This window comes from Oncorhynchus tshawytscha, linkage group LG24 (genome assembly GCF_018296145.1).
Source record: "Oncorhynchus tshawytscha isolate Ot180627B linkage group LG24, Otsh_v2.0, whole genome shotgun sequence".
NCBI classification, from domain to species: domain Eukaryota; kingdom Metazoa; phylum Chordata; class Actinopteri; order Salmoniformes; family Salmonidae; genus Oncorhynchus; species Oncorhynchus tshawytscha.
Window position 1 is genome coordinate 23,931,970 of NC_056452.1, and position 14,236 is coordinate 23,946,205.

Genomic DNA, 14,236 nt, shown 5'->3' on the forward strand with positions numbered 1-14,236 from the left:
AGAGAGAGAGAGAAACTGACAGAGAGAGAGAGAGAGAAACTGACAGAGAGAGAGAGAGAAACTGACAGAGAGAGAGAGAGAAACTGACAGAGAGAGAGAGAGAAACTGACAGAGAGAGAGAGAGAAACTGACAGAGAGAGAGAGAGAGAAACTGACAGAGAGAGAGAAACTGACAGAGAGAAAGAAACTGACAGAGAGAGAGAAAGAAACTGACAGAGAGAGAGAAAGAAACTGACAGAGAGAGAGAGAAAGAAACTGACAGAGAGAGAGAGAAAGAAACTGACAGAGAGAGAGAGAAAGAAACTGACAGAGAGAGAGAGAGAGAAACTGACAGAGAGAGAGAGAAACTGACAGAGAGAGAGAGAGAGAAAAACTGACAGAGAGAGAGAGAGAGAAACTGACAGAGAGAGAGAGAGAGAAACTGACAGAGAGAGAGAGAGAGAGAAACTGACAGAGAGAGAGAGAGAGAGAAACTGACAGAGAGAGAGAGAGAGAAAACTGACAGAGAGAGAGAGAGAGAAACTGAAACCAGAGAGAGAGAGAGAGAGAAACTGACAGAGAGAGAGAGAGAGAAAAGACAGAGAGAGAGAGAGAAAACTGACAGAGAGAGAAACTGAGAGAAACTGACAGAGAGAGAGAGAAGAAACTGACAGAGAGAGAGAGAGAAACTGACAGAGAGAGAGAGAGAAACTGACAGAGAGAGAGAGAAACTGACAGAGAGAGAGAGAGAAACTGACAGAGAGAGAGAGAGAAACTGACAGAGAGAGAGAGAGAAACTGACAGAGAGAGAGAGAGAGAACTGACAGAGAGAGAGAGAGAAACTGACAGAGAGAGAGAGAGAAAAACTGACAGAGAGAGAGAGAGAAACTGACAGAGAGAGAGAAGAAACTGACAGAGAGAGAGAGAGAAACTGACAGAGAGAGAGAGAGAAACTGACAGAGAGAGAGAGAGAAACTGACAGAGAGAGAGAGAGAAAACTGACAGAGAGAGAGAGAGAAACTGACAGAGAGAGAGAGAGAAACTGACAGAGAGAGAGAGAGAAACTGACAGAGAGAGAGAGAGAAAACTGACAGAGAGAGAGAGAGAAACTGACAGAGAGAGAAAGAAACTGACAGAGAGAGAGAGAGAAACTGACAGAGAGAGAGAGAGAGAAACTGACAGAGAGAGAGAGAGAGAAAACTGACAGAGAGAGAGAGAGAGAAACAGACAGAGAGAGAGAGAGAGAAACTGACAGAGAGAGAGAGAGAAACTGACAGAGAGAGAGAGAGAAACTGACAGAGAGAGAGAGAGAAACTGACAGAGAGAGAGAGAAACTGACAGAGAGAAACTGAAAAACTGACAGAGAGAGAGAGAAAACTGACAGAGAGAGAGAGAAGAGAAACTGACAGAGAGAGAGAGAGAGAAACTGACAGAGAGAGAGAGAGAGAAACTGACAGAGAGAGAGAGAGAGAAACTGACAGAGAGAGAGAGAGAGAAACTGACAGAGAGAGAGAGAGAGAAACTGACAGAGAGAGAGAGAGAGAAACTGACAGAGAGAGAGAGAGAGAAACTGACAGAGAGAGAGAGAGAGAAACTGACAGAGAGAGAGAGAGAGAAACTGACAGAGAGAGAGAAAGAAACTGACAGAGAGAGAAAGAGAGAGAGAGAGAAACAACAAGTGTGCGGTTAAAATTGGCAAAAAACACACACATTTCTTCACACAGGGTCGTGGGGTTAGACAGGGATGCAGCTTAAGCCCCACCCTCTTCAACATATATATCAACGAATTGGCGCGGACACTAGAAAAGTCTGCAGCACCCGGCCTCACCCTACTAGAATCCGAAGTCAAATGTCTGCTGTTTGCTGATGATCTGGTGCTTCTGTCACCAACCAAGGAGGGCCTACAGCAGCACCTAGATCTTATGCACAGATTCTGTCAGACCTGGGCCCTGACAGTAAACCTCAGTAAGACCAAAATAATGGTGTTCCAAAAAAGGTCCAGTCACCAGGACCACAAATACAAATTCCATCTAGACACTGTTGCCCTAGAGCACACAAAAACTATACATACCTTGGCCTAAACATCAGCGCCACAGGTAACTTCCACAAAGCTGTGAACGATCTGAGAGACAAGGCAAGAAGGGCCTTCTATGCCATCAAAAGAAACATAAATTTCAACATACCAATTAGGATTTGGCTAAAAATACTTGAATCAGTCATAGAGCCCATTGCCCTTTATGGTTGTGAGGTCTGGGGTCCGCTCACCAACCAAGACTTCACAAAATGGGACAAACACCAAATTGAGACTCTGCACGCAGAATTCTGCAAAAATATCCTCCGTGTACAACGTAGAACACCAAATAATGCATGCAGAGCAGAATTAGGCCGATACCCACTAATTATCAAAATCCAGAAAAGAGCCGTTAAATTCTACAACCACCTAAAAGGAAGCGATTCACAAACCTTCCATAACAAATCCATCACCTACAGAGAGATGAACCTGGAGAAGAGCCCCCTAAGCAAGCTGGTCCTGGGGCTCTGTTCACAAACACAAACACACCCTACAGAGCCCCAGGACAACAGCACAATTAGACCCAACCAAATCATGAGAAAACAAAAGGATAATTACTTGACACATTGGAAAGAATTAAACCAATAAACTGAGCAAACTAGAATCTTATTTGGCCCTAAACAGAGAATTAGTTTTTGTTTTTTTATTTAACCATAACCTCAGTGAATACCTGACCACCGTGACTGACCCAAAATTAAGGAAAGCTTTGAACATGTACAGACTCAGTGAGCATAGCCTTGCTATTGAGAAAGGCCTCCGTAGGCAGACATGGCTCTCAAGAGAAGACAGGCTATGTGCTCACTGCCCACAAAATGAGGTGGAAACTGAGCTGCACTTCCTAACCTCCTGCCAAATGTATGACCATATTAGAGAGACATATTTCCCTCAGATTACACAGACCCACAAAGAATGTGAAAACAAATCCAATTTTGATAAACTCCCATATCTATTGGGTAAAATACCACAGTGTGACATCACAGCAGCAGAATTTGTGACCTGTTGCCACAAGAAAAGGTCAACCAGTGAAGAACAAACACCATTGTAAATACAACCCATATTTATGTTAATTTATTTTGCATTTTGTACTTATTTGCATATTGTTACAACACTGTCATAGTGTTTCTTCTGTTTATTTCACTTTTGTTTATTATCTATTTCACTTGCTTTGGCAATGTAAACATATGTTTCCTTTGCCAATAAAGCCCCTTGAATTGAATTGAGAGAGATACAGTACCTGGTCTATACATCCCTCCTCCTCCTCTCATCCTCCTGTTCAACTTGACCATACACTCCTGGTCCTACACACACACACACACACACAACGGAGTAACATGCAGTAATATAAACACAGTAATATATCACAGTAATATATCACAGTAATATAACACAGTAATATATCACAGTAATATAACACAGTAATATATCACAGTAATATATCACAGTAATATAAACACAGTAATATAAACACAGTGATATAAACACAGTAATATAAACACAGTAATATAACACAGTAATATAAACACAGTAATATATCACAGTAATATAAACACAGTAATATAAACACAGTAATATAACACAGTAATAAACACAGTAATATATCACAGTAATATAAACACAGTAATATAAACACAGTGATATAAACACAGTAATATAAACACAGTAATATAAACACAGTGATATAAACACAGTAATATAAACACAGTAATATAAACACAGTAATATAAACACAGTAATATAACATAGTAATATAACACAGTAATATAAAACAGTAATATAAAACAGTAATATAAACACAGTAATATAAACACAGTAATATAAACACAGTAATATAAACACAGTAATATAACATAGTAATATAACACAGTAATATAAAACAGTAATATAAAACAGTAATATAAACACAGTAATATAAACACAGTAAAATAACACAGTAATATAACCACAGTAATATAACCACAGTAATATAAACACAGTAATATAAACACAGTAATCCAAGACGAAGGAACAGAAGACCCAGTCCAACCAGTAACAGGTAATCACAGGTAATCACAGGTAAACACAGGTAAACACAGGTAAACAGAGGCAAACAGAGGCAATCACAGGTAAACACAGGTAAACACAGGTAAACACAGGTAAACACAGGTAAACACAGGTAAACACAGGTAAACACAGGTAAACACAGGTAAACACAGACACCTCCTATTATATATAACATTGAATGGTGTAGTGAAAAGAGTGTCTCAGGTAATATACCGACCCCTGGTCCCTGGTCCATCACTGGGTCAAAGAGGTCATCCAGATAGCAGTCCAACTGACCAGAACCCCCTGACTGCTGGTAGTCTCTATGGCCCTGCTGGGGGAAACAAGGGGCCGGAATGGAGGGGGCCGGGGGGATGAAGCCATCTAGATCTGTTGTAATCATCCTAATGGAGAGACAGAGAGAGAGAGAGACAGAGACAGAGAGAGAGAAAGAGAGCGAGAGAGTGAGAGAGAGTGCGCGAGTGAGTGAAGTTGGGGTCCTGTGTTCTCCCAATCTCACGAGTCTCCCTCATTGTTGAACAGGTAGTCAAGGTCTGTGTGCCTCCCAATCTCACCAGTCTCCCTCATTGTTGAACAGGTAGTCAGGGTCTGTGTGTGCGATCTCCAGTGTAGCATCAGTCTCTGCTCCAGCCAACAAGTCCAAGACAAAGTCACATCCAGCCAGATCAGACCAGCCCTCATCAGCTAGCAGAGACACAGACCAGCCCCGTGGAGCCTCAGGTAACCCTCTGAAGTGGAGCAGCCACGAGGCCAGCTGCTCCCCTGTGGTCCAGGACTCTACCTCAGCTGTCATCTTCTCCTCTGGAAGAGATGGAGAGAGAGAGGGAATGAAGCATACTACCTTGGTGCTGGAAACATCAACACTCCAGCCAAGTGTACCACCAGAATCCCACTGAGCAAATGGAACCACAACACAAGACAGAAAAAGCGTCAGATATTCTGTAGACATTACATATACAGTCGTGGCCAAAAGTTTTGAGAATGACACAAATATTAATTTTCACAAAGTCTGCTGCCTCAGTTTTGAATGATGGCAATTTGCAAATACTCCAGAATGTTATGAAGAGTGATCAGATGAATTGCAATTAATTGCAAAGTCCCTCTTTGCCATGCAAATGAACTGAATCCCCCCCAAAACATTTCCACTGCATTTCGGCACTGCTAGAAAAGGACCAGCTGACATCATGTCAGTGATTCTCTCGTTAACACAGGTGTGAGTGTTGACGAGGACAAGGTCCAGGAACAGTTTGGTGACGAACAATGCCTTTTTCCAGCATGATGGAGCACCTTTCCACAAGGCAAAAGTGATGACTGAGTGGCTCGGGGAAACTCCCCAGACCTTAATCCCATTGAGAACTTGTTGTCAATTCTCAAGAGGCGGGTGGACAAACAAAAACCCACAAATTCTGACAAATCCAAGCATTGATTATGCAAGAATGGGCTGCCATCAGTCAGGATGTGGCCCAGAAGTTAATTGACAGCATGCCAGGGCGGATTGCAGAGGTCTTGAAAAAGAACGGTCAACACTGCAAATATTGTCTCTTTGCATCAACTTCATGTAATTGTCAATAAAAGCATTTGAAACTTATGGAATGCTTGTAATTCTACTTCAGTATTCCATAGTAACATCTGACAAAAATATCTAAAGACACTGAGGCAGCAATCTTTGGGGAAATTAATATTTGTGTAATTCTCAAAACTTTTGGCCACAACTGTACTGTTATAACCCCTCTCACTCACCGTTGAAGGTATGCATGTCCATCACCAGATTTCCTCTCCTCTGATTGGTTGTCCACTCCAGCTGGGAGGGGGGGTGGAGGCGGGAGGCAGGGGAGGGTAACTTGAGGGAGGTGAGGAGTTTGTGCTGGCACAGAGAACGATATTCACCTGGACCATTATCAGATACATACCTGTTCACAGGGGAGACAGAGAAACACAGACTTACATACCTGTTCACAGGGGAGACAGATAAACACAGACTAACATACCTGTTCACAGGGGAGACAGATAAACACAGACTTACATACCTGTTCACGGGGGAGACAGAGAAACACAGACTTACATACCTGTTCACAGGGGAGACAGAGAAACACAGACTTACATACCTGTTCACAGGGGAGACAGAGAAACACAGACTTACATACCTGTTCACAGGGGAGACAGATAAACACAGACTTACATACCTGTTCACAGGGGAGACAGAGAAACACAGACTTACATACCTGTTCACAGGGGAGACAGAGAAACACAGACTTACATACCTGTTCACAGGGGAGACAGATAAACACAGACTTACATACCTGTTCACGGGGGAGACAGAGAAACACAGACTAACATACCTGTTCACGGGGGAGACAGAAACACAGACTTACATACCTGTTCACGGGGGAGACAGAGAAACACAGACTAACATACCTGTTCACAGGGGAGACAGAGAAACACAGACTAACATACCTGTTCACAGGGGAGACAGAAACACAGACTTACATACCTGTTCACGGGGGAGACAGAGAAACACAGACTAACATACCTGTTCACGGGGGAGACAGAGAAACAGACTAACATACCTGTTCACAGGGGAGACAGAGAAACAGACTAACATACCTGTTCACAGGGGAGACAGAGAAACACAGACTAACATACCTGTTCACAGGGGTGACAGAGAAACAGACTAACATACCTGTTCACAGGGGAGACAGAGAAACAGACTAACATACCTGTTCACAGGGGAGACAGAGAAACAGACTAACATACCTGTTCACAGGGGAGACAGAGAAACACAGACTAACATACCTGTTCACAGGGGAGACAGAGAAACACAGACTAACATACCTGTTCACAGGGGAGACAGAAACACAGACTTACATACCTGTTCACGGGGGAGACAGAGAAACACAGACTAACATACCTGTTCACGGGGGAGACAGAGAAACAGACTAACATACCTGTTCACAGGGGAGACAGAGAAACAGACTAACATACCTGTTCACAGGGGAGACAGAGAAACACAGACTAACATACCTGTTCACAGGGGAGACAGAGAAACACAGACTAACATACCTGTTCACAGGGGTGACAGAGAAACAGACTAACATACCTGTTCACAGGGGAGACAGAGAAACACAGACTTCCATACCTGTTCACAGGGGAGACAGAGAAACAGACTAACATACCTGTTCACAGGGGAGACAGAGAAACACAGACTTCCATACCTGTTCACAGGGGAGAAAGAGAAACACAGACTAACATACCTGTTCACAGGGGAGACAGAGAAACACAGACTAACATACCTGTTCACGGGGGAGAAAGAGAAACACAGACTAACATACCTGTTCACAGGGGAGAAAGAGAAACACAGACTAACATACCTGTTCACGGGGGAGACAGAGAAACACAGACTAACATACCTGTTCACGGGGGAGACAGAGAAACAGACTAACATACCTGTTCACAGGGGAGACAGAGAAACAGACTAACATACCTGTTCACAGGGGAGACAGAGAAACACAGACTAACATACCTGTTCACAGGGGAGACAGAGAAACACAGACTAACATACCTGTTCACAGGGGAGACAGAGAAACACAGACTAACATACCTGTTCACAGGGGAGACAGAGAAACACAGACTTACCTGCACATGTAACACAAAATCCAAAGAACCAAGAACATAATGGTTGACAAAGAGATTACATTTTAATGGCTCTCTTCTAGTACTACACAAAGCACATGTTTAACCACTCCAAAAAAGACATCTTTACAAATTATTTTTCTCACTGCGCTGCTTACTTGAGTAGGGGTTTGTCCAGGGCTGGGGAGGGGGTGAATGTACTAAGGCAGTAGGCCAGTAACAACCAGCCCCGCAGCGCCACCTCCTCTGACTCCCTGCCCCAGGTGGTGTGGGCCAGCTGGGCTAGGATCTCATCCCTCAGGGGGGGTCTAGTCTGGCCCTGCTCCACAATGTAGTTCCCCAACATCTGCTCTTGCCAGCCACTCAGATCACTGTCCCCTGCAAAACGCAGTATCTGAGGGAAAGACGGGGATATAGAGGGAGGTGACATGAAGTTAAGATAACACCAGCACCATACTGTAAGCATCTGTCTTCTTGTCCCTATATCAGTGTGTGTGCGCATGCGTGTCCAGTACTGACCAGTTTGTGGATCTCCAGAGCGGTTTGAGCGTCTTCAGGCTCCAGAGAGGTCAGAGGTCGCTGGAGGGAGTAGCCCTGTGGCTGACACCAGCCATCCTTCAGTGTGGTGTTGGCGTAGCGTGAGAAGGGGTAGCTGTCGATATCGAGGGGCAGGATTAGGGTGTTTTGTGCTTTCACCTGTGGAGGCGCCACCTCTGTCACCCCTGATACGTGCTGCCGCCCTGGTGGAGAGACACAGAACTAGAATCACACAGAGAAAAGACAGAGGCAATGGCAGCCTTGGGTCCAGTCCAACAACAACCTGTCGTTTATTTGTTCTGGGGTGACAGGGTAGCCTAGTGGTTAGAGTGTTGGACTAGTAACCGGAAGGTTGCAAGTTCAAATCCCCGAGCTGACAAGGTACAAATCTGTCGTTCTGCTCCTGAACAGGCAGTTAACCCACTGTTCCTAGTCTGTCATTGAAAATAAGAATTTGTTCTTAACTGACTTGTCTAGTTAAATAAAGGTAAACAAATAAAAATTAAAAAAATTACAGAGCAGAAGAAGTCAGATAAAAGCGTTATGTTCTACATAAATGTTTTAGGCAATCCCAGCCCTCCTCAACCCATCTTCTCCAATCCCAGCCCTCCTCAACCCATCTTCTCCAATCCCAGCCCTCCTCAACCCATCTTCTCCATTCCCAGCACTGCTCTCACTCACCTGCTGCGCTGCGTAGTCTGGCCGATAGCTCAGCCGGAATCTCCAACGTTCTCACATCCTGGAAAAGGGAATTATCAGGAAGGAGTAGTTGATTAGACCAGAGGCTCCTTTTAAATATACGGCTCTGAATTCTATATCTAATAAAATACTTCAATTGGAATAGATTTTGTACAGGTGTTAAGAAACAAACTGTAGTTAGCTCCCACCATTCCTGTAGAGTACGAATCCTGGGTCTTTGTGGTGGTGGTATTTTTCACCGTGCTCCTCTCATTCCTGTCTTTTTCCTGAGAGCAAACAAACACACAGCTTCGACTGAGTTGAGCCCCAAGCTATCTATATGATGTTAAATAGTTTTCATCTAATCAGGAGAGGCTGAGCACTGATAGGCAGCGAGGACCCCTCCTTTCAATATAACAGAAACCAAACAGACAACCCATGAACACACAGCTGACAAAGCTTTACACAAACAGGAATCAGCAATTAATTTCATATATTAAATTATATCCAGCCTTTTCTCAATTATTTCCCAGCTTGTGAATAAACCTTCGACTGTTTTTCTCCAGGTGTTTCTCCTGTACCTGTCATCAGGTGTGCTTATTCTACCTGCTCAGGAGAGGCGTGAAGAGGTCTGTCAGGTAAACAGACTATGGACAGAGAGAGAGAGTCCAGTCCTATTCTCAGTCACACAACCTGCTATATATCCCAGCTGCCTTCCCTCCGCCCACAATACAAGCCACACGGATACTAGAGTCCAGAATGCAATCCTTTATCTTATGGTTTACAGCCTGAGCTCGATACAGCTAAAGGTGTTCCCTCATATCCCTGTGAATGTATCATCCTGTACTCTTCTGTTAGGATGCACGTAGATCCCTTGTCAATGTATTTACTGAGGTGTATTGATGGGTGTGTGTGGGTTACGCAGTACACAAACAAAGAAACACACAAACAAAATGTAGTTTTATGCTGAGGTGCATGGGTGCACACACACACACACACACACACACACACACACACACACACGCAAAGACAATGTAGTTTCCTGATTAAGAGATTTGCTGATGTGATTGCTGGGTGGTTAATGGGTGCTGTCAGTTTACTAAACGTGTGTCAGCTACATCTGTTGCAATTAAAAGCGATAGTCCACTAGAGTATCTGTATTGTAATCCTTTCATTAATCCACCACATTTGGTATGATGGGGACAATATCTATACATCCATTCCTGTAACGGGGTAAGTGACTGATTGCCGGGAAGTCAGGCACAGGAGAGCAGAGATTGGTGATAACAGGATAACTTTAAAATACACCCTGGCCCAAAGGCACAGGAGAGGCAGCAAGCACAAAGCACAACCACGGTAACATGAACCGGATAAACAAAAACAAACAAACCTAGGTTTGAAACAAACCTAGCGCAAGACAGCCTGTAGCGTAACAACCTACACAAAGAACAATTCCACACACAGACATGATGGAAACAGAGGGTAAAATACATTTAGTCTGATGAGGGAATGTGAACCAGGTGTGCGGGAAAACAAGACAAAACAAATGGAAAATGAAAGGTGGAGCGGCAATGGCTAGAAGACTGGTGACGTCGACTGCCGAAAGCCGTCCGAACAAGGAGGGATCGACTTCGGCGGAAATTGTGACAATTCCACAGAGTTTGAATTCCACATTACTTATCAAGTAATATACAGTGCCTTCAGAAAGTATTCCCACGCCTTGACATTTAAAAAAAAAATGGAGATTGTGTGTTAATGGCTTCCATACAATACCCATAATGTCAAAGTTGAAAATGAAAAGCTGAAATGACAGTAACTATACAAGCCTGACTAAGTTCTGGAGTAAAAATGTGCTTAACGTGGATTTTTGAAAGACTTCCTCATCTCTGTACCCCACACATACAATTATCTGTAAGGTCCCTCAGTTGAGGAGTGAATTTCAAACACAGATTCAACCACAAAGACCAGGGTGGTTTTCTCAATGCCTCAGTGCCTCGCAAAGGCCACCCATTGGTAGATGGGTAAAAACAAAAGCTGACATTGAGGTTATTAATTACACTTTGGGTGGTGTATCAATACACCCAGGCACTACAAAGACACAGGCGTCCTTCCTAACTCAGTTGCCGGGAAGGAAGGAAACCGCTCAGGGATTTCACCACGAGGCCAATGATGACTTTAAAACAGTTACAGAGTTTAATGGCTGTGATAGGAGAAAACTGAGGATGGATCAACAACAGTGAACTTACTCCACAATACTAATCTAAATGACAGAGTGAAAATAATCAAGCCTGTACAGACTAAAACATATCCCAAAACATGCATCCTGTTTACAATAAGGCACTAAAGTAAAACTGCAAAAAAAAAATGTGGGAAAGAAATGACCTTTATGTCCTGAATACAAAGTGTTATGTTCTGGGGCAAATCAACACAACACATCACTGAGTACCACTCATCATATTTTCAAGCATGGTGGTGGCTGCATCACGTTATGGGTATGCTTGTCATCGTTATGGGTAGGTTAGATTGGATGTTTATTTAGTGACATGCACAGGGTCACAGATGCCGTAAAATAGCACCAACAATACAGGTGTGAATTGTATGCAGATGGGGGAGAAAAAAACATACATTTAATCGGTTTTGAATTCAGGCTGTAACAATAAAATGTGAAATAAGTCAAGGGGTACGAATACTTTCTGAAGGCTCTGTACATGGTACAACAGTTCACAACAACTCTACCAGGTGATCGATAGCCTCTCTTTCTTTCTCCCTGGCCTGTCACCATGACAACAGCGTCCATAGTCCAAGTCCCATAAAACAATAACACCCAATGAGACTAATTCAATAACCAGCACCCAAAGGGGAAGCAAAAAGAAAGTAAACTAAACCGCTCTAATAGATGAACACGGAGAAAAATGAAATGAACAACAATAGATTAGAGAAAAATAAAGGGAGAAGACCACCTTCACCATCATCCACCTTAACAGCAAACAAAAACTAAACATTGGCAATAGTATACTCTCTTACTTCCTGTCACTCTTCCTCCCTCTTTCTCGCTTTCACCCTCTCCCTCCATCTCTCTCTTCTTCCCCTAAACTCTCAAAATGTCAATACAGCCCTGAAGAAGATGCAGTATTATCAAGTATTAAAAAGCCTATTGATAAAAGAAGCAATACCTGTTAATAATCCTGTATTAGTCCAGAGAGGGAGGCAGAACTGGCAAGCGGAAGGAGAGATGCCACAGCCTCTTACTTCAGTAATATGGGTTAAAGTCCAAGACAGGAAGGGTGTGCGTGCGTGCGTGCGTGCGTGCGTGCGTGCGTGCGTGCGTGTATGAGGAACACGAAACAGAGAGAGAATGGGTATGGAAAGAATATAGAAGGTGGTAAGTGTAGGTAAATTGGACAAGGACAGGAGGTAACTGAAATATTTCGGTGACCACGACCTGTTTACATCACATTACACTATAAAAAAAATGTTGTAGGCATTGTGTTACTTAGTTAGGGTTGTTTTCTTTAAAAATAACCAGGTTGGGTTGTTGATGATGGGTTATTGAGATATGACCCAGTGGGTCAGATTAGAAGGCTGTAGCCGTAGTATAGAATGGGTGTGGCTTTTAGGACATTATTTTTGGCCACCCGTGATAGCAAATTTAATTCCGGTTAATCTGTTCTGATCACGTTTGTGACTTTAATGAGATTTACACTAGTGTATAAGTCCCTTAAGAGCTTCAGAGCATATCGTCATTTTGGGGTGGATGCCATTTTGTTACAATATGTAAATAATAACATTATTAATTTAGTTTAAGAATATGTAATGTGCAAAAATATTAAAGGAACATTTTAATTTGCAGTGTACATACTTGAAAAAGAAGTGTACAAACGTAACATGTGGAACAGGATAAGTCAACCCAGCGTGAAAGGGAATAAACCCCAGAACTGATTCCAACAACCCAACACGTGGAATTACTCATGCAAAAAAAACAGTGTGTGTTCTATCTAATATTTACCCAACGCTGGGTTATCAAATAACCCAAATTGGTTTGTTTTTAACCAATCATTTTTTAGAATGTACCTGGCAGTGATGCAGAGAGGGAACAGCAGGCTACCTGGTTACACATTCACTTCAATTCACTCCTGATGCCTTTCTTCTCAAAGAACAATTATAGGATCAAAAACACACATTTCCTATAACTACATTCATAAACAGTCACCTGTTCTTGCCAGGAGAGTTACTGAGACAATTTAATCAATAAATATTCTCTGAAACAGTAGTGATTCACCCTAATCTGTATGTAATTATACATAAATAAAGTCACTCCCAACCTCATAACATGCTAGTTTAATAAACAATAGAAAATAGAACACTCCAATTGAATTTACAGGATTCTCTCTAAGCAGGAAGTGACTGTATCGTACCTCACGTAACCTACAGATCAATGATAGGGACACCCCGGCTCTCCCCAAACACAAAGATATGAATTTCAAAACCACAAACACTTACTCTGTCAACACAAAGACTTGAACTCATTCTAATCCTGAAGTTCTCACACAATCAACTAAATTCCTCAGAATTCAAAGTCTCTTTGGGATGAAAATGAACCAGGCTTTATTGATTCAGCCATGACTGAGGTGAACATAAACATGAGTGATGAACACCAACAGGTAATACCAAAGCCACGTTCATACAACATTGTTGAACTTAGGAAAGTCAGGCTTCCTCGCTGGTCCATAGGATAAAACTACAGCAGTAGGTTACGTGAGATATTATATATATTATTATATATTATGGTACCACAACAGTATCAAGATGCATTACAATACGCATTCAGGTATAATATGGAAGGTCATGATGAAACGACATCAGGGTGGGAGAGAGAGGGGAGGGGTACACATTCCTCCATTACACCTGTGATGGGGTTTCTTACAGTGCCTTGCGAAAGTATTCGGCCCCCTTGAACTTTGCGACCTTTTGCCACATTTCAGGCTTCAAACATAAAGATATAAAACTGTATTTTTTTGTGAAGAATCAACAACAAGTGGGACACAATCATGAAGTGGAACGACATTTATTGGATATTTCCAACTTTTTTAACAAATCAAAAACTGAAAAATTGGGCGTGCAAAATTATTCAGCCCCTTTACTTTCAGTGCAGCAAACTCTCTCCAGAAGTTCAGTGAGGATCTCTGAATGATCCAATGTTGACCTAAATGACTAGTGATGATAAATACAATCCACCTATGTGTAATCAAGTCTCCGTATAAATGCACCTGCACTGTGATAGTCTCAGAGGTCTGTTAAAAG

At 42.6% G+C, this 14,236-nt stretch overlaps 1 protein-coding gene across 1 annotated transcript in view; it reads right to left on the reverse strand.

The window, feature by feature from the left end:
* Window positions 1-13,923, reverse strand: part of myo15b (myosin XVB) — a 47,992-nt gene extending 34,069 nt beyond the window's left edge. The window contains 9 exon segments of the mRNA XM_042305556.1: window positions 3,285-3,348; window positions 4,308-4,473; window positions 4,645-4,891; window positions 5,831-6,000; window positions 7,879-8,114; window positions 8,240-8,460; window positions 8,939-8,996; window positions 9,145-9,222; window positions 12,109-13,923. Coding sequence (XP_042161490.1) covers window positions 3,285-3,348; window positions 4,308-4,473; window positions 4,645-4,891; window positions 5,831-6,000; window positions 7,879-8,114; window positions 8,240-8,460; window positions 8,939-8,996; window positions 9,145-9,147 — 1,165 coding nt within the window. The 5' untranslated portion in view covers window positions 9,148-9,222; window positions 12,109-13,923.
* Window positions 13,924-14,236: the final 313 nt, after the last annotated feature.